Genomic DNA, 24409 nt, shown 5'->3' with positions numbered 1-24409 from the left:
TATTACAATATACAAATACTTTAAATATACAAAAAAACAAATAGAAATAATAATAAAAAAATGACAATACAGTGACGCAAAGTAGTCCAAAGCTTGATGAAGTTCTCCAAGGTAATGTGAAGACAAGTGGATATATAGATATTTCACGCTTTCACTGTCCCATAGACAGGTGCCGTGGACGTCAAGGACAATAATAATTCCATCATGAGAAACTAAAAATAAAATATAAGGCAAAAAAATGAATAAAATATGACAAGACACACAAAGACAATTAAAATCTAAATCCAGATACAGTTTCAAAATTTAATTTTTAATTTTAGAGGAACGAAGCAAAGCTATTCTGCTCGTTGAGACCAAACGGGACTGTTGTATTGAGGACGTTGATCCACCTGCACTCGCGCTGAAAAAGCATACGTTTAGAATCACCGCCCCTGATACCCATGTGAATTCTATCAATACCCCACACTTTGAGGTCGTTTGGGTTGCAGTTGTGTTTTTCCCGAAAGTGTCTAGGGATAGTCTTTAACGTGTCCAAATCATTAACATCCTTCGCAGCAATGATCTCTCACGTGCTCTCGTGTTCTCACACGCAATTCCCGAGAGGTAAGCCCTATATATATAAGGTCACAAGTGCATTTTGCATAGTAAATAACACACACGCTTTTACACGAGATAAATTCTCGGATTTTGAATTCATGTGACCCGTCCGAGGATGTAAGAGATGTAGCTCGCTGATGGTTCTTACACGCCATGCAATCCATACATGGGAAGAAACCCACCCTTGATTTATTAGCCCCAAAAATGTTAGGGGATTTTGCCACATAGTGACTCCTGACAAGTATGTCACGCAAATTTTGGCTCCGTCTGGCCGTCATCATTGGATTGACTGATAGATGCTGATTGAGGACAGGATCCATCCTCAGAACAGACCAATGTCTCGAAAGGATAGATCGTATCTCATCCCAGTTTGAATTGAAGGTTGTAATGAACCTAGTCGTCCCTTGTTGTCCATTTTTACCCCCTTTCTTTTTACCAGACACATGATCACATTGATCCTGTGATAATAGAGACATCCTATCGGTATGTTTGGCCCTCTTGTAGCCTTTTTTGACACATCTTTTACTGTAGCCACGTTCATGAAATCTCTCCCCAAGGTCCACTGCCTGACGCTCAAAAGCTTCATTCGTGGTACAAATTCTCCTCATTCGGAGAAATTGACCAACAGGTACAGCTCTGATGGTAGATCCGGTATGTGCGGAGGATGCATGAAGTAATGCGTTTACAGAGGTTTCCTTCCTATACACATCCGTCCCCAATGTACCATCAGGCTGTACCTGTATCTTCAGATCAAGAAACGAGATTTCCTTAGGATGCCAGGAATAGGTTAATCTAATGTTGAAATCGTTGCGGTTCAACCTGGACATGAACAAATCAAGTTCACTGACCGGTCCCTGCCAAATAAAGAAAACATCATCTATAAAGCGGTACCATCCAAGGATCTGGGGGCGGCATGTGCGTCCACAGGAAAAATTTCCCTCTCCCAGAACCCCAAAAATAAATTTGCATACGAGGGCCACATGCCTCCCCCATCGCGGTCCCCCGCTTTTGCAGGTAAAAACGGTCTTTAAATGTAAAGAAATTATGTTCCAGGATGAACCGCAATAAGTCCAACACCAGATCCCTGACATCCGGATCCACATTACTGGATTCTAAGAAGAATCCTGCAGCCCTCATGCCATCCTCATGATCGATACACGTGTAGAGTGTTTCCACGTCAGCCGTCACGAGGAGCATGTCAGGTTCAATCTGCAGGCCATCCAACCGTCTCAGGACGTCCGTAGTGTCCCTGACATAGGAGGGCAAGGTTTCCACCTGTGATCTGAGATAGTAGTCAATATACAGGTCCTTCTCAAAAAATTAGCATATAGTGTTAAATTTCATTATTTACCATAATGTAATGATTACAATTAAACTTTCATATATTATAGATTCATTATCCACCAACTGAAATTTGTCAGGTCTTTTATTGTTTTAATACTGATGATTTTGGCATACAACTCCTGATAACCCAAAAAACCTGTCTCAATAAATTAGCATATTTCACCCATCCAATCAAATAAAAGTGTTTTTTAATAACAAACAAAAAAACCAACAAATAATAATGTTCAGTTATGCACTCAATACTTGGTCGGGAATCCTTTGGCAGAAATGACTGCTTCAATGCGGCGTGGCATGGAGGCAATCAGCCTGTGACACTGCTGAGATGTTATGGAGGCCCAGGATGCTTCAATAGCGGCCTTAAGCTCATCCAGAGTGTTGGGTCTTGCGTCTCTCAACTTTCTCTTCACAATATCCCACAGATTCTCTATGGGGTTCAGGTCAGGAGAGTTGGCAGGCCAATTGAGCACAGTAATACCATGGTCAGTAAACCATTTACCAGTGGTTTTGGCACTGTGAGCAGGTGCCAGGTCGTGCTGAAAAATGAAATCTTCATCTCCATAAAGCATTTCAGCCGATGGAAGCATGAAGTGCTCCAAAATCTCCTGATAGCTAGCTGCATTGACCCTGCCCTTGATGAAACACAGTGGACCAACACCAGCAGCTGACATGGCACCCCACACCATCACTGACTGTGGGTACTTGACACTGGACTTCAGGCATTTTGGCATTTCCTTCTCCCCAGTCTTCCTCCAGACTCTGGCACCTTGATTTCCGAATGACATGCAAAATTTGCTTTCATCAGAAAAAAGTACTTGGGACCACTTAGCAACAGTCCAGTGCTGCTTCTCTGTAGCCCAGGTCAGGCGCCTCTGCCGCTGTTTATGGTTCAAAAGTGGCTTTACCTGGGGAATGCGGCACCTGTAGCCCATTTCCTGCACACGCCTGTGCACGGTGGCTCTGGATGTTTCCACACCAGACTCAGTCCACTGCTTCCTCAGGTTCCCCAAGGTCTGGAATCGGTCCTTCTCCACAATCTTCCTCAGGGTCCGGTCTCCTCTTCTCGTTGTACAGCGTTTTCTGCCACATTGTTTCCTTCCAACAGACTTACCATTGAGGTGCCTTGATATAGCACTCTGGGAACAGCCTATTTGTTGAGAAATTTCTTTCTGGGTCTTACCCTCTTGCTTGAGGGTGTCAATGATGGCCTTCTTGACATCTGTCAGGTCGCTAGTCTTACCCATGATGGGGGTTTTGAGTAATGAACCAGGCAGGGAGTTTATAAAAGCCTCAGGTATCTTTTGCATGTGTTTAGAGTTAATTAGTTGATTCAGAAGATTAGGGTAATAGGTCGTTTAGAGAACCTTTTCTTGATATGCTAATTTATTGAGACAGGTTTTTTGGGTTATCAGGAGTTGTATGCCAAAATCATCAGTATTAAAACAATAAAAGACCTGACAAATTTCAGTTGGTGGATAATGAATCTATAATATATGAAAGTTTAATTGTAATCATTACATTATGGTAAATAATGAAATTTAACACTATATGCTAATTTTTTGAGAAGGACCTGTATTTACACAGTGGTTCATTGAGCCCCCCTATGCCAGAGACAATAGGACGTCCAGGCGGGTTCTGAGCGTCTTTGTGGACCTTGGGGAGAAGATAGAAAGTAGGTATTCGTGTACATGACAACATTTTTTTAAAAAAATCTATCGGAGCTCCTGCTCAGTTAACACAACTTTTTTTTTTTTTCTCCCACTACCTTCTCTGTGTTAGAAATAAAAGCAAGGAAAGGGGATGTACAAAGATCTTAAGAATGGAGAAGGGGGAAAGTATGTACATTCTCAGGGAGGGAGGAGAAAACAGGGTTTTTAGAAAAACAAGAAAATGTACGATAATATCTAAAGCGCTGTGTAATTAATGACGCCATATAAGTGAGTTAAATACAAGGAATTAAGTGCAGGATAGAAGTATGAGATAATGAAGACGGCGATACCCTGCCTGCATACATACAGACCTTCCATCCAACCTATATTACTGGGATTGATGCCCCCACAAGAGAACGATCTAAAGTTTGGATCAAGCTGCAAACTGAATATCAGGGGGTCTGCAAATGAATGAAGATTGCAGACTGAAACCTAGTGTAATTATAGTAATTAAATGTAACCAGTAACATTTGCATGTCCATAGTCGTTAAATCAATACTTAACCTACAGTGTTGTTCCTTTCCCAGCCAATAGTTTACGGTGGCATGACCAGACCTTTGTACGATACTCCAACTGGAGAGAGGGGCGACCAGATGTGACAAATAACAGCTTTTATGCTGCTATGAAAACTGATGGATTTTGGGACATTTATCCAAGTCCAATGGATTTTCAGCGGTTATACCTTCAACAACACTCTGTTGTGGCCTGCAAAATTGAGAAAGGTAACTCCTCCAATAATATGTAGACCAAGTTGTGTTAAACAAAAACTGAAAAATGAACAGAGGCAGAGTATGAGCTCAATGAGATATGATCATTTAGTTAGATTTAGACCAACCTAGGCCTGGGTAGGGTCTAATGGCCGAATCACCCGCAGAGTGGAGTATTTAAATGAGCTGATCAGTCTGTCCTTTAGAATTCAGGATCCAACATGCATCTCGTGCATCTCGTGCACCCCAGGGGAGGTATCAGTTGACATGACATCCCCTGCCCATCTCAACTCTCGATGTGCAAGTCAGCGGAGCAGTACCAACCCTTTAAAGGGAACTTTGTCATCAGAAATTGACTTATTATTTAAAGGAACATATGTATGTATATAAATAATATATATATGTACATATATACATATATATAGTTGTGTGAAAAGGTGTTTGCCCCTTCCTGATTTCCTATTCTTTTGCATGTTTCTCACACTTAAATGTTTCAGATCACCAAACAAATGTAAATATTAGACAAAGATAACACAAGTAAACACAAAATGCAGTTTTTAAATGAAGGTCTTTATTATTAAGGGAAAAAGAAATCCAAACCTACAGGACCCTGTGTGAAAAAAGTGGTTGATTCCCCGCCCCCCCTCCCTTAAAACATAAATTAACTGTGCTTTACTACATCTTTGGGAAGCTGAGTTTAGTTTCCCTAGTCACACCCAGGCCCGATCACTTCCACACCTGTTCTCAATGAAGAGATCACTTAAATAGCAGTTGCCTGAGAAAGTGAAGTAGACCAAAAGATCTTCAAAAGCTATACATTATGCCGCTATCCAAAAAAAAATTGGCAGATTGGAGATCTATAAGTCTGGAAAAGGTTATAAAGCCATTTCTAAAGCTTTGGGACTCCCACAAATCACAGTGATGGCCATTATCAACAAATGGTGAAAACATAGAACAATGGTGAACCTTCGCAGGAGTGGCCGTTCGTACAAAATTACCCCAAGAGTGCAGCGACGACTCATCCAAGAGGTCACAAAAGACCCAACAACAATATCCAAAGAACTGCAGGCCTCACTTGCCTCAGTTAAGGTCAGTGTTCGTAACTAAACCATAAGAAACAGAATGGGCAAAAATGGCCTGCATGGCAAAGGTCCAAGATGAAAACCAATGCTGAGCAATAAGAACATAAAGGCTCGTATCAGTTTGCCAGAAAATACCTTGATAATCCACAAGACTTTAGGGATAATACTTTGTGGACTGATGAGACAAAGTTGAACTTTTCAGAAGGTGTGTGTCTCATTACATCTGGTGCAGAAGTAACACAACATTTCAGAAAAAGAAACATCATACCAACAGTAAAATATGTTGGTGGTGGTGTGATGGTCTGGAGCTGTTTTGCTGCTTCAGGACCTGGTAAATGGAACCAAGAATTCTGCTGTCTACCAAAAAACCCTGAAGGAGAAAGTGCTGCCAGCTGTTCGTGACCCCAAGGTGAAGCGCACTTGTGTTATGCAGCAGGACAATGATCTGAAACACACCAGCAAGTGTACCTCTCAATGGCTTAAGAAAAATATTAAGACTTTGGGATAAGCCTAGTCCAAGCCCTGACCTTAATCCAATTGAGATGTTGTAGCATAACCTTTAAAAAGGTGATTCATGCTCGGAAACCCTCCAATGTGGCTGAATTACAACAATTCTGCAAAGATGAGTGGCTGAAATTCCTCCAGAGCATTGTAAAAGACTCATTGCCAGTTATCGCAAACGCTTGATTGCAGTTGTTGCTGCTTAGGGTGGCCCAACCAGTTGTTATGTTTAGGGATCAATCACATTTTCACACAGGGCCCTGTAGGTTTGTATTTCTTTTTCCCTGAAGAGACAGTTTGCATAATTTGTATATATACAAGCTCCTAACTTTATTCTCTTGAAGTATGTTTTGGATTTTGTTTTTGTTTTTTTAATTGTGACGTTTTTTATAGAAGCAGTTTAGGTAGACTTGTTTATAGTATGACTTACGATGAGCCTAAAGTAATGTTAATGTAACCCCTTAAGGTTCTAATGGAGATTACGTTTTGCCGATGCCAACCTCTATTCCATATTTAAATTCTACGTACTATGTTGTGAACAAGAAGGTTACCTGGTTTGAAGCAGTGAAGGAATGCAGAAAGAGTGGCGGCCACCTGGCCAGTGTTCACACTGAGAACCAGCAATTGTTTGTGGAGCACATTCTCAGGCAGGATGGGTTTGCACTGTGGATTGGACTGTGGAATAATGACGTGAGTACTCCAATCTCAAAATAAAGCCAGCGGGATGATCAGTCCATCGCTGCACTTCTGTAAATCATTTTATTCTCTTTGAAATGTGATAAGTTTAAACATATTTGGACTTATTTCTATAAATATGTTTGGCTAATAGGGGTCCAGTATGGAGTGGTCGGACGGTACTAAAACCAACTACGCATCTAAATACTTTCCAAAGAAGCTCAGCCTTGGAAACTGTATCTATCTGGATACAAAGGGAGACTGGTACCAGAAGAATTGTAGTGAAATTCAAAATGGTGCAATATGTTATAAAGAAACATTTCCAGGTAAGTTGTGATTAGGGGAGACTTTCCTAGTTTTGGCATTTGCAAGAGGCGAGTGTTACCCTCGTGGATGTTTTCGTTGGTCCTTCTTTATGGATTTCACAATTTAACTTGACAATAATGTCAAATCAATGCCTGACCCATGGGAAACATCACAGACTAGGTACAGATGGATGGAATGGGCGTAGGAGATGAGCAGCCTCAAATGCACTATGTTGCCAGCTGTGCTATACAGTCAGCTCTTGTCCCTATCAACTAGAAAACTAGGGAGCAGAAGACCGCGCATTAGGGTCTTATCCGGTAGACCATTAAATATTTAAAAAAGGTTATGCTAACCTGGACTGGTTGTGTTCATGCAAAATTTTTATATCCTAGAAATCCAACTGCTGCAGGTCCAGCGGGTCCTCAGACCGAAGGAATCACTGGAAAAGAAAAATTGTGGATGATCTGTGCTGCTGGTAATAGAAAATGGTAAATCTAGGTCCACACAAGTGGTTTGGCGTTTTTTTTTGTTTTGTTTTGTCTTATTTGGTCAACGTATTTGAAGTCCTACACACTTCTTCATCAGGACGCAAAAAAACCCAACCATCCTGGATTTACCATTTTCTATTACCAGCAGCACATATCAGCCACAGTTTTCCTTTCCTGTGATTTCTAACAGCAGTGAGCAGAGCTGGCGCCTATCGCTGCTGTCAAGCAGTGGCATTTAAATGGTGTGAAGAAGCATAGGCGTTCATTTGGGTACACAATGGCTGTCCAGCAATACAATAGCGGGGTGCCGATGGACTACCTTGCCATCTGGGAGTCTATTGAAGGCTCTCGCTGCACCCATCCTGGTGCTCCTGTGGAGCCCAGACCATATTTTTACTACCTGCTGCAATACCAAAGTACTAAAGTATTTCAGTATATAGTACAAGCAAACAATTGCAGGTTCAAGTCCGTCAGGGGAACTAAATAAATATGTAAAAAGTAATTAAAAATCTTAAAAATAAATTTAAAAAAATGTTTCTTTCCCCTTTTGCCAATGTTAAAATAAATGTATAGTATATTTGACATTGCTACATACATAAAATTCTGATCTAACTAAATATTTTTTTTTACCTTTTGTAAATATAAAATGTTACCCTGTACAGTGAACTCTATAAAGAAAAAAATTTGAAACTCTAGAATTAGTTTTTCAGTAATCGTACATCTCTTTTTACTCAAAAGTTTTTTTATTAAATATGAGTCCAATAAAACATTTCACATTAAGACATAAATTTCCATTTCCCCACTCTTAACCCCCCCTTACCCATCCCCCCCTCCTTCCCTTTAGACCGCTCACGCTTTCCTCTTAACATATCCTGTAGTATTATATACGTTATCCATATACAATAACTTTTATTTGTAAACGAGTACGCCATAAATATATAGGCGAGCCCTCCTTAGGCCTAACTTCTCTTAGCCTCCCCTAGCCTAGTTCCAACCAAGGCGTCTACAATTTTTCGAACAGGCCCATCTTCCCTCTTTTCTGATATATACCCTTTTCCAGGGTAATGACCTGCTTCACATATTTAGATATTCTCCCCTCAAGGGAGGTTCCTTTTGATCCAATTTCTGGCAATCGTACGTCTCTTAAAAATAAATTAATAAAGGGAAGAAAAACAGGATTTTTGGTTGCTTACCGTAAAATCTGTTTCTCGGAGCCTTCATTGGGGGACACAGGAACCATGGGTGTATGCTGCTGCCACTAGGAGGCTGACACTATGCAAATAAAAAGTTAGCTCCTCCTCTGCAGTGTACACCCCACCGACAGGAAGTAGGATCTTCAGTTAGTGAGAAAGCAGTAGGAGAAGCAACGTGTAAAAGAGAAGGATAATATAATAATAAACTTTATATAGCGCCAACAAAATCCATGGCGCTTCACAGATTAACAGCTTCAAACACTCAGTGTTCAAAGAACTCAAACGTAGACAGTAAACAGAGCTGTTCAACTTGGGAGGGTGCTGTGTCCCCCAATGAAGGCTCCGAGAAACAGATTTTACGGTAAGCAACCAAAAATCCTGTTTTCTCTATCGCCTTTCATTGGGGGACACAGGAACCATGGGACGTCCCAAAGCAGTCCCTGGGGTGGGAAAAAACAGACTTCCATCAGGCCAGAGGACTCACCACTGCCGCCTGCAGGATCCTTCTGCCCAGGCTGGAGTCCGCCGTAGTTCGGCGAAACGTGTGGATGGAAGACCAGGTTGCCGCTTTGCAAAGCCGTCGGCGAAAGCCCTGTGACGTACCGCACTGGAAGCGCCGACTGCCCGGGTAGACTGAGCCTTCATCTCAGGAGGGGGCCCTCTGTGCTTGACCCGGTAAGCTTCCAAAATTGCCATTCTGATCGAGTGAGCAATCGTCGCCTTGGAAGCCGGCAGGCCTCTACGCACGCCATCAGGGATGGCGAAAAGAGAATCCATCTTTCGGAAAGCGGCCGTGCTAGCCAGGGAGATCCTCACTGCCCTGACGAGGTCCAGCCTGTTCAACGATCGCTCCAGAGGATGAGTTGGAGCTGGACAAAAGGAAGGTAGAACGAAGTCCTCGTTGAGGTGGAAAGATGAAAACCACCTCGAGAAAGGAAGGAAGGCGGAGGCCTGGGACCACCTTATCCTGGTGGAAAAATCAAGAAAGGAGGACGGCAGGAAATGGCCGTCAACTCAAAAACGCGGCGGATCGAAGAGATGGACCTGAGAAAAGCCACCTTCCGAGATAGAACTGACGGGGAAAACTCCCTGAGAGGCTCAAAGGGGGGAACCCCTAAGAACAACCAACACAACCTTTAAATCCCATGAATTCTCAGAGGCCCTGAACGGAGGGACAGCGTGGACTACTCCTTGAAGGAAAGTCTTAACCTGTGGCTGAGGAGATAAAGTCTTCTTAAAGGGAAGAAGAGCGCAGGAACCTGGCCCTTTTGAGAACTGAGAGCGAAGCCCGAATCCAGTCCTGCCTGAAGGAAAACCAAATGGAAGGCAGGGAAAAGGGACATGGGTGAAAAGCGGTTGGACTCGCATCAGCGAAAGTAAGCCTTCCAGGTACAATAGTAGATCCTGGAAGAAGACGAAGGCTTCCTAGCCTGGATTATAGTGTGACTCATCCGGGCCGAAAGGCCGGACACTCTTAAAAACAGTGGAGTCCACATCCACGCCGTTAAACTGAGCGACCGATAATTCGGGTGGCAGATCGGACCCTGAGACAGCAGATCGGGTCTGTTTGGAAGGCACCAGGGGTGTCCGCGAGAAGATAGACGATGTCTGCAAACCAAGACCTCCAGGGTCAATCCGGGACGATCAGAATGACCGGCACCCATCCCGCCTTGATCTTTTTCGACAGCTTGGAAAGCAATGGAAGGGGTGGGAACCGATAGGGGAGCAGGAACTGCGACCAAGGAATGGCCAAAATGTCAACACCACTGTGAGGGGATCACGGGACCCTGGGCCGACCCGAGGGACCTCCTGTTCAATCGGGACGCCATGAGGTCCACCTCTGGAGTCCCCCATCGAAGAGCAATCCGATGGGAAACCTCCTGAAGTACCATTCCCCTGCCGCGAGGCCCTCGAAGCCAAGGAAGTCGGCGGTCTAAATGTCCACGCCGGGGACATGCACTGCGGAGCTCACCAGGACCATTGCCTCTGTCCAAAGGAGGATCCTGGAATCTCGGCCGAGGCCAGAGAACGCCGAGTCCACCCCTGGTGGTAGACGTATGCCACTGCTGTGTCATTGTCTGTCTGGGTTCGAATTGGCAGGCTGCTGAGAATCCTTACCCAGTGAAGGCAAGACGGAAAGATGATCCGGAACTCGAGAACACTGATCGGCAAAGAGGACTCCTGCGCCGACCAACAACCCTGAAAGAACAGGAGACAAAGCCCCGCGCCTCCGCCGAGTGGGCTGGCGCCCGTCGTCACCACCTGCCAGGGAACTGGAAGGAAGGATATGCTGAGAAGGATCTACTCTGGGATAAGAGAAGTGACCTCGGCCACCAGTCGAGGAACCATTTGACCCGGGAGAAAACCGGATCGGACGATGCAGGGAGAAGACAGACCTGTCCCCTGTGATAGAATAGCCTGCTGAAGAAGTCTTGAATGAAACGGGCGAAGGGAAAATTGCTTCCGATGTTGCAACCAACCTCCTTAGGGCCTTTAAGGCCCATCGGAAAGGAGGGGAGCCGAGAACCCTGGAGCAAGTGAACTTCCTGACAAAGGAGGGATATCTTGTCTTCGGGAAGGAAGACTCTGGTCCGACAAGTGTCGAAGAACATGCCCGGAGATACGAGGCGCTGAACAAGACGGAACTTCTTCCTGTTGACGAGCCACCCGCAACAGTTAGAATGTCGGGAAAGATGGATAGACTTTCGGGAGCCTGAAACCGAAATTCCTGAGCCTCCATGGAAGCGATTACTGAACGAGGGGATATCGTCCTGAAGTGTCTCCGACGAAACTTCTTGTTCAGCAAATTGAGATCTGGACTGGGACGACCCTTGTCGTTCTCTGTCAGTACAAAAAGATTCGAAGAGAAGCCTGTGAACCGTTCCTGTTCTGGGACGGGAACGATTACTCCGGATTTAAGGAGGGAAACAATGGCAGTAAAGAAAAACCGGGACTAGAGCGGGGTCTCTCGTAGGTTGGGATTTGAAGGAAACGATCCCAGGACCGTGAAAAGAAGATTTTGTGTCTAGAGGGAACAGGTGCCCTGGCCCATGCGACCTCTGCTGAGGAGACCCAGACGTCCCTGAGGAACAGGATACGGTTGCCCAGTCTGAGAAACGGGCTGGGGTCTAGTCGTGGGTCATGCCTAAGTGGAACTTCCAGTCCTGGACCTGGAGAATCCACCTTAGGAGTAGCGGGCATGCCAGGGAAGAGTGAGCCGAAGAAAACCTTCTTCTCTTGTGGCCTCTGCAGTTGCGAAGAAGAATCTGATGCCGCAAACTACGAGAAAGGTCGAAAAGACCAAAGTAGCCGCCTAAGGGGAAGTAGGTGAGGTCTGGAGAAGGGGACTGGTGCCACCAGTGGCGTCCTTAATAATTTGGTCCAGCTTGGAACCGAAAGGACGTGAACCTTGAAAAGACAGGCTAGTGAGGGACTTCTTCGATGACTCTTGAGTCAAACAGTGCGACAGCTGGCAACGACATTACTGGGCGCCCGTGCGGCAGAAGACGCGACGTCCCGGGAACAAATTATTCCCCGGCATGAGTAATCTGGGTGGCAAGTTCCGCCAGCCGGCCTGACGGAGCTCCAGCTTGAATGCCCCAACGGAGTTGTTTAGCCCCTCAGATACAGACTTCGAAACCCATGAGGAAGCCAAAGCCGGGCATTGGGATGATGCGGCAGTTTCGAAGGCCGACTTCACGAAGGATTCCATGATCCTATCGATGGAATCTTTCAGAGCCGCCCACCGGACAGCGTAAGGACTGTGTTGGCGGCAAGTCTAGCGGTCGACGGATCCACAGGGGGAGAGGTCGTTCTCTAACGCCTCTCATTCCGGTTGGCAATGAGATCCGGAGGAAAGAGATATGAGACTCCAAGACGCTTGTCTCTTTGAGAACGTCTGGTCGAATTCGCTCTCTCTGGCCAGAAGCTCCTCGAATTCAGGATGAGGAGCAAATACCTTGGGAGGTAGTTTAGACCGTCTAAACGAAACCGCCTGATCTGCGGGTTTCGTAGAGGAATCTTCGATGCCACAGGTCTGATTGGTCGCTCCAATGAGGCTTTGAACCATATCCCTCATGTCAGCGATTTGGTTCGAATCCGGCCCCAAATTATCCTCCGAAGGCGCATCAGAGAAGCCTCGCCTGACTCAGCGGATGAGGATCGGGAGGACGCCGACCGCAGAGGAGGACCGAGTGGCGAGATGGAGCGAGAAGAGGACTCAGACCGGCGTTCCTGTCTGGACCTTTTGCAGCTAGCCTTGGAAGGCTTGGACGGAGCTTCCTGCGACCCGGTGGCTACTGCGGGGGTCTGCAGGGGTAACCGATCCAGCACGGAAACCAGGGTTTGAGACACCCCTGTTAAATTGGCCACCGATTGAGACAGAGAGGAGGCCCAGCCTGGGATGGGTATCACTCTGGGGCGGATCGGCTGGGGGATCCTGGGCGGTGGGAACAATCGGGTTGCTGCAGGACAGACATAGCGGAGTGTCAGTCTGCGGTGCAGAGCTACTTACGGCAGACGAAATCCGGAGGAAGCTGTCCGGCTAGATGGTATGGACCTCCGGCGAGAAATAGACCCTTAGGCAGGAGGGTGGTAAGGCCTGCTGCCGTAATCTTGATCGATCTGCGTTGCTTAAAATTAACTTTCATTGCTGGGGTTCGAACTCACAGCTCTCTGTTTGCAAGCCTGCACACCTTACCACTGTACTATCTCACTCTCTTGTTCCGGAGGAGGGGACTCGTGGTTCAGGAGTCCCAAGATGGCGCCGGTGGGAGGAGAAAAGGCGGTTCTCAGTGAAATTGTCGGGCGGGAGAAAAGCCCGCACGACGAACAAGGAAGGGGGGCGGAGTCCGGCACCGGAAGTAGGCCCAGGCAGAAGCCGGGGCCTAAATTAGCGATCGGTGACCGGCATGGAAGGGCCGCAGCGGAGAACCGTGCGCCGCAGAAGGCGATGGTGAGCGGCCGCCTACAGCGGCGGGAGTAGCGCAGCCGCAGGTCCCAAGCGGTGTGGCGGTCTGGCAAGCCGCCGCGCTGAGGGAGGATGAGCAGCACTGTAAGCGGCCAGAGGGACGCAGCTGCAGTGGGCCCGAAGCGATGCGGCGGCCGGCAAAGCCGCCGCGCTGAATAGAAATGAACGGCCGCATACAGCGGCCGGAGCAGGGAAGCCAGAGAGGGCCGAAGCGATGTGGCGGCTGGGAAGCCGCCGCGCTGAAAAGAACGGCCGCATACAGCGGCCAGAGCGATGCGACGCAAAGCCACCACGCAGAAAAGAAATGAACGGCCGCAAACAGCGGCCGGAGCAGGGGAGCCACTGAGGGCCGAAGCCACCGCGCTGAAGGTGGGGCTAGGAAGCCTGCAGGACCCGAGGCGGAAATGTCCCCCCCCTGAGCAAGGCCACGCAGATAGCGTGCCTGGACAAGAAGCGGCGCGGTGGTCCGTAAAGGCAGCCGCGCCGGAACAGGGAGGCCGCATCCACGGAAGTGGCGCGGCTGAAAAGAGATGCGATTCGCATCAGAAAACCCCCCTAAATAGGATTTTTTTTTTTTTTTTTTATTTCTGGGATCCAGGGAAGCCACAGGGTGGGGCGGGAAAATACTCACCTAAAGATCCCCCGCCGGTACTAACCTGGAAGGAATGAGACGTCCACGGAGCTGATGGACGTCCTCGTCTCCTCCGACCGACAGGCTCTGGTGGGCGAGTGGGTGGGGGACGGAGCCAGGACCGGACTTCTGAGCACGCTTGTGTGCTAGGATCTTGGTCCTGGAGAGGAATCTATGAGGATACGGGGTGGCAGTACACGCCGTACTCATAGTCCGCATAGTGGGACTACAGGTGTGACTGTTCACCCTGTATCCCTCTGGAAAAACCTGAAAGGAAACAACGCACATTGAGGTAGATAAGGGTCTAATGAAAGACCCGTGTCCACCTCCTACTGACACTAAGCTAAACTGAAGATCCTACTTCCTGTCGGTGGGGTGTACACTGCAGAGGAGGAGCTAACTTTTTATTTGCATAGTGTCAGCCTCCTAGTGGCAGCAGCATACACCCATGGTTCCTGTGTCCCCCAATGAAAGGCGATAGAGAAAAGCAATCGAGTCGTTATTTGTAAGCCCAAGTAATGCCAACAAATAATAAAGGTACAGCTCACCAGACAAAAAGAAAAAAAACCAAGCACTTGGCACTTAGAGCTGTATCAATGGAAAGATGAAGTAGTCATGGTCTCAGAAAATGGTGACACAAAACGTACTTTTATTTACTTAAACAATTCTGTTTATTTTTTTGCTTTTTTCTTTGAGACCTGTAAAAAAATTGTTACCACTGTAATCAAACTCTCCTTGAGAATCATGATACACAAACACTGTAAGGCCATGTTCACACAGTGCGTTTTTTACCGCGGAACCGCGGCGGTTTTGCCGCTGCGGTTCCGCAGCTGTTTTCCATGCAGGGTACAGTACACTGTACCCTATGGAAAACAGGACACACTGTGCACATGGTCCGGAAATTGTAAAAAAAAAGACGCGCTGAATAGCTCCCGGAAAAAAGAAGGAGCATGTCAATTCTTTTTCCGGAGCCGCAGCGGTTCTGCACCCATAGACCTCCATTGTGAGGTCCAAACCGCAGTAAAACCCGCAGATCAAAAATATATCTGCGGGTTTTACTGCGGTTTGATGTGCAGAACCGCTGCAGCAGGAAGTGCGGGGAGCGGGCGGAAGTGCGTGGGCGGAGTGTGGCTGCCCCCCCCGTGTTCCGATCCCGCCCCCCCGTGCTCCGATGCCCCCCCCCAGTGCTCTGATGCCCCCCCCGTGCCCTAATCTCCCCCCCTTATACTCACCCGGCGTCCCGGTGTCCGTCCGGCCGTCTTCTCCCTGGGCGCCGCCATCTTGCAAAATGGCGGGCGCATGCGCAGTGCGCCCGCCGAATCTGCCGGCCGGTAGATTCGTTCCAAAGTGCATTTTGATCACTGAGATATAACCTATCTCAGTGATCAAAATAAAAAAATAGTAAATGACACCCCCCCCCCCCTTTGTCACCCCCATAGGTAGGGACAATAAAAAAAATAAAGAATTTTTTTTTTTTTTTTCACTAAGGTTAGAATAGGGGTAGGGGTAGGGTTAGGGGTAGGGTTAGGGGTAGGGTTAGGGTTAGGGTTAGGGGTAGGGTTAGGGGTAGGGTTAGGGGTAGGGTTAGGGGTAGGGGTAGGGGTAGGGTTAGGGGTAGGGGTAGGGTTAGGGTTAGGGGTAGGGTTAGGGTATTTTCAGCCATTTTAACCCTAAAAAAATTCCTAGAAAACACACAGACTCTGGCTAGAAAACTGCATCAAAAAAACGCATCAAAAATCCTGAACGTGTGAACATACCCTAAAAAGGATCCCCCCCCCCCCCAAAAAAAAAAAAAAAAAGTTGTCAGTATTGTTCTTTTTTTCATCACTTCACCTCAATTGAAATTCTTCCCCATTTTCCTGTTCAGAATATAATAAAATTAATGGTACCATTCAAAACTACAACTCTTCCTGCAAGAAAACCAAGCCTCACACTGCCATCGATGGAAGTTATGGGTCTTGCAAGAAGAAGAAGAGAGGATTTAAAAAAAAAAAAAGAAACTAAACACTATTTCAGCAGTTTTGTTGCCAATTTCACTGTAACAATAGCTAATATTTAATAATGGACTATAATATTGTGTATTTTGCTTTTTTTTTTTTTACACAATTTCTTTGTTTTCCAGTACAATCGAAACGTGATAGTGAAGAGTTGTGTCCTAAAACTCCTGGCTCAGGGCAATGGATCCGTTACAAGGAATTCTGCTATGGTTTTGATGTGAAACTTTACAACTACACTGTGTATAATAATACGGATGCCAACAAAATGTGTCAGACTGTGGGTACGTCATCACTTTATGCATAAAGCCTGCCGTATATTGTAGGTGTGCTTGTGTTAAAATGTAAGACCCCTTAGCAAACCTGTGTGTATATATACAGGCTCACCTAATGGAATTAGCATTTACAATCCAGGATGGAATGTTGAAAGAAGTGATGGAATGTCGAGACGTATATAATAAAATAGTCTGTTCAATCTATTGGAAGCAGAATGTCAGCACATTTAAATAAGGATCTTGGCTGGGAAAACTCTTACCATTGGTAATGAACACCCACCATTGTGTGACATAAGCAATCTTTGTTATTATTATTTATTGTTATAGCGCCATTTATTCCATGGCGGTTTACATGTAATCTTGAACAATACAAGTCACAATTGGTACAGGAGGAGAGAGGACCCTGCCCGCGAGGGCTCACAATCTACAAGGGATGGGTGAGGATACAGTAGGCGAGGGTAGAGCTGGTCGTGTAGTGGTTTGGTCGATCGGTGGTAACTGCAGGTTGTAGGCTTGTCGGAAGAGGTGGGTCTTCAGGTTCTTTTTGAAGGTTTCGATGGTAGGTGAGAGTCTGATGTGTTGTGGTAGAGGGTTCCAGAGTAGGGGTGATACGCGAGAGAAATCTTGTATGCGATTGTGGGAAGAGGAGATAAGAGGGGAGTAGAGAAGGAGATCTTGTGAGGATCGGAGGTTGCGTGCAGGAAAGTATCGGGAGACTAGGTCACAGATGTATGGAGGAGACAGGTTGTGGATGGCTTTGTATGTCATGGTTAGGGTTTTGTACTGGAGTCTCTGGGCAATGGGGAGCCAGTGAAGGGATTGACAGAGGGGAGAAGCTGGGGAATAGCGGGGGGACAGGTGGATTAGTCGGGCAGCAGAGTTTAGAATAGATTGGAGGGGTGCAAGAGTGTTAGAGGGGAGGCCACAGAGAGGAGGATGCAGTAGTCAAGGCGAGAGATGATGAGGGCATGGACTAGGATTTTTGCAGATTCTTGGTTGAGGAATGAACGGATTCGTGAAATATTTTTGAGTTGAAGTCGGCAGGAAGTGGAAAGGGCTTGGATATTGTTATTCACTATCCTTTTATTACAGATCCCACTGCCACACTGCTAACTGTAAAAGATCAAGAGGAAAATACCTTTGTTAGCAAACATCTAAGCACCGATCCGTATGTTACCAACAGAATTTGGCTTGGAGTAAATTCTACGTCTACTGGTAAGTTTTTCAAAAGAAAACCAATAAGTAAATGTTATGGAGCTGCTGTAACAACCATGGCTTTGGTTGGCATTTGCCAGCGAAAACAAGAATTGGCAGGTCCACCATTGGCGCTTTGTTCCCTTCAAGAATAAAAGCAGGAGCACGTTGAGAACATTGGACAGATGTGAAAACCTGACCGATTTAGCAGTGGAGCAGTGATGATTTGCGGAGTTGAAGCCTGGAAGGGTAGCAAAAACCTCCATGTGATTGCCAATGATACCTTACCTGATGTTTAGGCAACTGGATAATGTTGTCAGCACTTATATTGGCGCAGTGGGCTCTGGATTCCTCCTGGTCCCATGTGTGAGCAGAGTGTGTAGACATTTCCCAGATGACTAAGGCATTGCTGCCATTAACTGCTTGGTGCCGACGTTCTTCAGATCTGTAAGCGAGTTAGAATCTCTCGGACATTATGTATCCAATCCAATGCCACCACTGACTGTCCAGGAGCTCACGGATGTCCTGATCTAGGTCTTGTAGGAGATCTCCCCCCAGGTCATCATCCACCGTCTCATGCCCAGAAATTGTCGGGAGCGCATTCAAGCATTTGGGGGCCATGCAACCTACTGATGAGTCACATTAGAAGTTCCCATGATGGAATTTGTGCAAATTGGACCTGTTTTTGAATTTTTCTTTTTTTTTACTTTAAATTTTGGAGTGGTTTTGGAATTCGGCTCTCAAGTTTTAGCTTAATTTTTCGCATTGTATATACATGAGTGTGTATAATCTTCCAGGCTCTTCTGGGGCAAGGAAAGGAATCAATGAGTGTAATTTATGTGAATTTGTAAAGATTATGGTGGCTAAGACACATGGAAGAGTAAATAATGTGCATGCTCCTTTCTTCAGGTCAGAAGTCAGTGTGGCTCGATGGCTCGCCTATGCAGTATACGAACTGGGAGCCTACACAGAATGCGGGGGCAGGATTGTGCGTTGTATTGATGCCTCAGACAGGAATGTGGAATAAAGTCCCATGTGCATCAGGACATGGCAGAGTTGTCTGCAAATCACCATTGAGTAAGTTCTCCCAAAATTACAATTGGCGGTAGGAGGGGGTGTTCTTTTTATTCTCAAAACCAAATGGTGTTGGACCACAAGTAAAATTTAGTAAGCCATCTCTATAGATCATCTGTTACTACGTTCTGCATAGGCTGGAAGTACACCATGTATGGAGCCAGGACACCACATCTCTGTAGTCTATATAGTGTCTGATCTCAGATACTGCGGCTCAGCTCCTATTGAAGAGAATAGAAGCTGACGTGCAGTTTACAAGTACGACCACTACTCGGTGTATGGTGATCTGGTGTTACGTCTCCAGCTACCACAGAGTCTGGCAACAATTGACCTTTGGAAGGCCGGTTGACCCACTGATCGGATACAGATGACCTATCCTTAGAATATACCATCAATATCTCAGCCTTGGACAAACGATTTCAAAATTATCTAAACTTTCAAATAATGTTTGAGATGCTGTATCTTTTGCCCCTTACCAACTGGCCCAAATACTGCTCGGTTTGAGCGATGGGGGTAACGGGAATCTGGCACCCTCAGATCTACAGTTTTGAACCGGGAATACGACATAAACGTTTTAAGAAATTTTGTTGCATATCGTTTTTAGCAATTTATTACTCATTGTTGAATACCATTTTTCTTTTTTAATTGGTTATCAGATACAGTCTGTGGACAAAAGTTGCATTGTTTTTGGGGAATGAAAAGTTGACCCTTTTGCTACTGTATTTTTTTTATTATTATTAAGGTCAGACAATTTTTTTCCAATTGTCTAGTTTGGGGAATTTTGAGAGAACCTTATATTATCAGCTGATTGGCTCCCTCCCATTAGTAAGAACCTCCAATAACCCGAGGCTCGCATATTAAATTTCCCGGCACATCTTTGATTTCAATAGGATACACTATAAAATACTGAGCACAGATGGCAGGAGCGTCCCTCATCCACCATCATGAGAACAATGAGAAATGATGACTTGTCCATCTCGGTAACCCCCTCCCCCAGTGTTGTATTAACCGTGCTTGTTTTCATCTTGTCCTAGGATCCAGTGGAACAGGAATTGCAGTTGCATTTGCAGTGTCTGTGATTATCGTTCTGCTCGTCGGGATCCTCGTCTATTTCTTTAGAAAGAGAAATCCCTTTTCTTCAGCAATTCGGTATCGGCGAGCGGAAGATCAGATGGAGTCGATGATTGATTATACTTAGGACTGCTGTTAACCATTTACTTGCATTTTTATTTTGCACATTTATTGTAATGCTGCATTTTACAAACTTTTCTTTTTAGGGTATGTTCACACGTTGCGTTTTTGTCACTAAAAACACAGCATTTTACTGTCCTAGCAAAGCGAATTTGATTTCTGAAATCTAATGCACTTGTTGCTTTTTTTTTTTTCCTTGCAGATTTGAAGCGGTTTCCTATCTGCAGCATGTCAATTCTTTCAGCGTTATTGCTACATTTTTCGTTCATTATACTGAAAGGGGAAAAAACTAAAAAGCTCGTATTTTTGCAGCATTTTTCCTGCTAACACATCAGTACACATCAGTATTTGCAGCAGATTTCTCTGCTGCAAATACTGAATGTGTGCCCATATCCTTAGTCTGTTCTCGGTTTGTTGTGGAAGACTACTATGAAACCAGTCTGTTGTAAATTACTGAATACTTGATGATTATTATTTTATTTTTTTCTTAAGCCAAATTTAGATTTTATCATTGGAATTTTAATTTTTGTTTTTGCAATTAAAGGTTTTTTTTTTTTAATTTTGGCTAATTTTAAGTAGAATATTTGGAAATATATCCAAATTTGTACGGTACAGTTGGATGCAAATTGAAAGGATGTGGAACAATTTTAACAATTACTCTTGGTACCAAAATACCTGCCCCTCATCTTCTAGTAGATTTCATTTGTAAGTTATCAAAGCAGCTGCTTATAATTTAGGGTTGATCTTTACATTTCTACTTTGTATGATTAGTAGTGGAACATTTGGACATTTTGATAGATATGAAAAGTGGAGAAATGTCTACATGCACCGATGGCTTTCGACGCGTACGCATTCTTGTAGGGTTTCCATTCATTTCATTGGAGAGCACCGTCGATCATCTCTTGGAGAAAATATCTTATCATTGAAGGCTATGAGGTGCAGATATTTTAGGCTACATATAATGTTGGTAACATTCCATACATTTGGCATTAGATTATCCGGATGGTTTAATAAATTGCCAAAGATTGGACGGAGAGAACCAGTTACTACATTAATTTGATTAAACATAGAATATTAGAAGATATTTTATTTTGGGTTAATTCGAATTGCATATTTGATTTTTTTTTTTTACTTTTTTTTTTTTAATGCAGTGGCATAGCATTGGTTGCCAGCGCTCGGGCAATGCAAAAATTGCACCCTCTAACCCATTAATAATTTTTGCTTGTGTGCCCTTTTAAAATGAATAATGCCTCCTTTGGAAAGTAGTACTATCCCCTTGATGTCCCTTTTCAAAAAGTAATGATGTCCCCTCAAAAACTAATAATTCCACATTTTGTATCGCACCGTACAGAAGTTTGCACTCCTGTTATCTGAGTGACTAAGTCCTCTTCTCCCCTGCACACAGATTGAGCGGGCACAGGCGGTGCGATGCCGTGACGGGTTGCTGATGTCTTGTAGGCTGTAGACCTACAGAACAGAGAATGGCCACAGAATCAACCGTATAGACTTCATATTTGTGCACCTGGCTGACAAATCTTCAGTGCTAGTGACACCACTTGTACCTCTGCGTGATTAAGAATGAACTGACCGTGTGCCCCTTTGCCTGCGCTACGCCACTGTTTTTAATGCTACTCTGGCACCTGTTAAGTCGCGTAAATGCCAGGATAAATAAATATTACTGTCTGTATATAGTAGGTTGTGAATTTCTGGAAATTTTAATTTATATTGCTTTCTAACGCTACTGTAACAGAAGGAAATTTACGTTTTTTTTTTTTGTATATCTGCTTATTTATTCTTAGCACAGGTTTAAGGGCAACCCAACAAAACTTGAGGACTACAGCTTTTAGCCCTAGGAGTTTGCTTGCAAATTCTTAGTAAATTTCAACATGGTATTCCTATCTCATACAGTTCTGGTATATCAATGTACTAGACGTTGGGCCTTCTTCTGTCTCGTGCTCTTTTCAGGGCAGAAGTTGTCGCATTGACCCTTCAGATAACTGGGAATCCTGACTATCTCTTCACTGAAAGCCGTGGCCCTGTTTTTTGTTTTTTTTTATGTAGACTAATGTCCCATTAGTGGGATCCGCATCTAGTTTATATTTATGGCATATCCACAGGAGAAGATGGGAATACTCCTTGTAAGATTTGAAGTGTCCATAATTCCGGCATACTTCAATTCTAAATAATTGGCTTTCCGATACTAACCCTATACATAGATTTCATCCTGAAAAATATCTTTATTTATTACAAAGTAGAAGATTATACAATGCTCATAACGCCATGTTCAGCTCCTCAACCAAACAATAAAAATAAAACATCGGGCCTCAATTATCAGCACTGGCTAAAAGAAAAATGTCATTGTTGCCCATAGCAACCATCAGAACGCTCGGCTTTTACATTTTCAAATTGCTCTTTTTAAAATAAATATTGCTCCGTGGTTGGTTGTTAGGGGCAACAGTGGACGTTTATCTCTTTAGCCAGTTTTGATAAATTTGGCCCATTGAGTTTTTTTTTTTTCTATTGCAATATTAGTCTCACTTTTAATAAATGCTTTTGACATATAAAATAACAAATTAAACCAGTTTTAAATAGCCTTAATTAAAAACCTTTTAACCATTTTGTCTCCTGCTTCTATGTAGTATAACTGTTTGGTAACTAACAACAAATAATAATAATAATCTTTATTTTTATATAGCGCTAACATATTCCGCAGCGCTTTACAGGTTGCACACATTATCATCCCTGTCCCCGATGGGGCTCACAATCTAAATTCCCTATCAGTATGTCTTTGGAATGTGGGAGGAAACCGGAGTACCCGGAGAAAACCCACGCAAACACGGGGAGAACATACAAACTCCTTCCAGATGTTGTCCAAGGTGGGATTAGAACACAGGACTCCAGCGCTGCAAGGCTGCTGTGCTAACCACTGCGCCAAGACGTGCGTACCTTAGTCAGCCAACATATTTTTTTTTTGTTTTTCCTGTCTGCCGCCTCTGTTTTGCAGCTGTATATCCATCTGTAAAGGCTCGTGCACACAACCGTAAAAATTGGACAAGTGTTATCCATCGTTATGACTGCTAACACTCATCCCAATGTTATTCTATGGGGCAGTGCACATGTCCGATTTTTTTTTTCCGCGGACTCTGTCAATCCAAGGTAAAAAAAATCACAGCATGCTCTATTTCCCTCCGATAATTGGATGGCACTCACCCATTCATGTCAATGGGTACTTGGAAATCATCAGACCGCACACGGGTAACATCAGAGTGTGATCAAACTTTCACAGATATAATGCATGGAGAAACCATTTTTTTTTTTCTCTCCACCTTCGATTAAAATCTGATCACACTCTGGACCGATTTTCTCGGGTGGAGACTATAGGGTCATCTGCACCTAACCTAAGAAGTAGGAAACAAATGGATGAAAGCGTGACTGCAGTGTTTGTTTGTAGTCTGTTACCATGGAGACATGAAAGCCTTTATCGTAGCTATTAACACAACACAGTAGGAGATTTTTTTTAATAAAGAACAATTTAAAAATTTGCTTCCGTTTTCATTTTAGTTGTTTTGGAGCCATATGAATTGGTAATTATGATGGATATATCCTCTAATTTTCATTCTCTGCAAAGTAAAGCTACCGGCACCTGGTTATACAGCACAATAAAGCAAACTTTTGAAGCTGTAGATACTAGGTGTGATGTTGAATAATAAGGTTTAATAGAGGGTTTACGCCAAACTTCAGGTGTTTGACAACTATAGGACCCCCAATTCCCTGAACTTGTAAATGCGCAAAAGTTGGAAAGCCGTAACTTGACTTTATTTGCACTATGCAATAATTCAGCTTTCTCATTCTTTACATGGAATGCTTTTATATACAGACCTATATGTAGGGCTAATGGCTCTCTAAACCACCAGTATAATAAAGCACATGAAAACCACTCCAATAGGTAAAAAGAACTAAGATTATTTTTAGTAATTGGAAATATACATTTTCTATTGTGAAATAATTTGGAACCATTTGAAATTTTACTTAGAAGTTCGCTGCATACATTTATAAACTGTAGGTTTTTTCTTTTTGTATCTGTAGTCAGCCATACGTTTGTTTTTATTTAATTCCGAAATACATTAAAAAAATAAATAAATTGGCACTTAAAGTTTTGACCTATTTAGATAACAAAGCAAGAAACTGGTGTTTGTTAGTCTATGCATTGTCATTTATCTCATTGTCTCTCTCTATTGTTGCATTAATAACCAGTTCAGACTTTTATTCTCACTTTAGCAATCTAGTATGTGGAAGACTACTGCCATATAAAATAAAACCTTGATAATATTCAAATTTCTCGACAATTTTATAAGGGACATGGTTGCTTGTATATAAATTGTACATCTGATAAAACTTTAAAACGATATGTTCAGTCTGAGACCAGTCAATGATAGAAATGCCAAGCCAATGTTCAATAAACTTGTTTTTATATATAAAAAA

The 24409-nt window shown here is 44.2% G+C and overlaps 1 protein-coding gene across 1 annotated transcript in view; it reads left to right on the top strand.

The window, feature by feature from the left end:
* LY75 (lymphocyte antigen 75) overlaps positions 1-24409 on the top strand; it is an 86505-nt gene extending 62096 nt beyond the window's left edge. The window contains exons 29-35 of the mRNA XM_069733023.1: positions 4175-4369; positions 6404-6627; positions 6767-6938; positions 16322-16477; positions 17561-17683; positions 18572-18739; positions 19771-24409. Of these exons, the coding sequence (XP_069589124.1) occupies positions 4175-4369; positions 6404-6627; positions 6767-6938; positions 16322-16477; positions 17561-17683; positions 18572-18739; positions 19771-19934 (1202 nt within the window). The 3' untranslated portion in view covers positions 19935-24409. The remainder of the gene's footprint in view (positions 1-4174; positions 4370-6403; positions 6628-6766; positions 6939-16321; positions 16478-17560; positions 17684-18571; positions 18740-19770) is intronic.

Source organism: Ranitomeya imitator, chromosome 7 (genome assembly GCF_032444005.1).
Source record: "Ranitomeya imitator isolate aRanImi1 chromosome 7, aRanImi1.pri, whole genome shotgun sequence".
In the NCBI taxonomy this organism is placed as follows: domain Eukaryota; kingdom Metazoa; phylum Chordata; class Amphibia; order Anura; family Dendrobatidae; genus Ranitomeya; species Ranitomeya imitator.
Note: the sequence above shows the minus strand (reverse complement) of the source record. Positions and strands in the feature narration are given on the sequence as shown.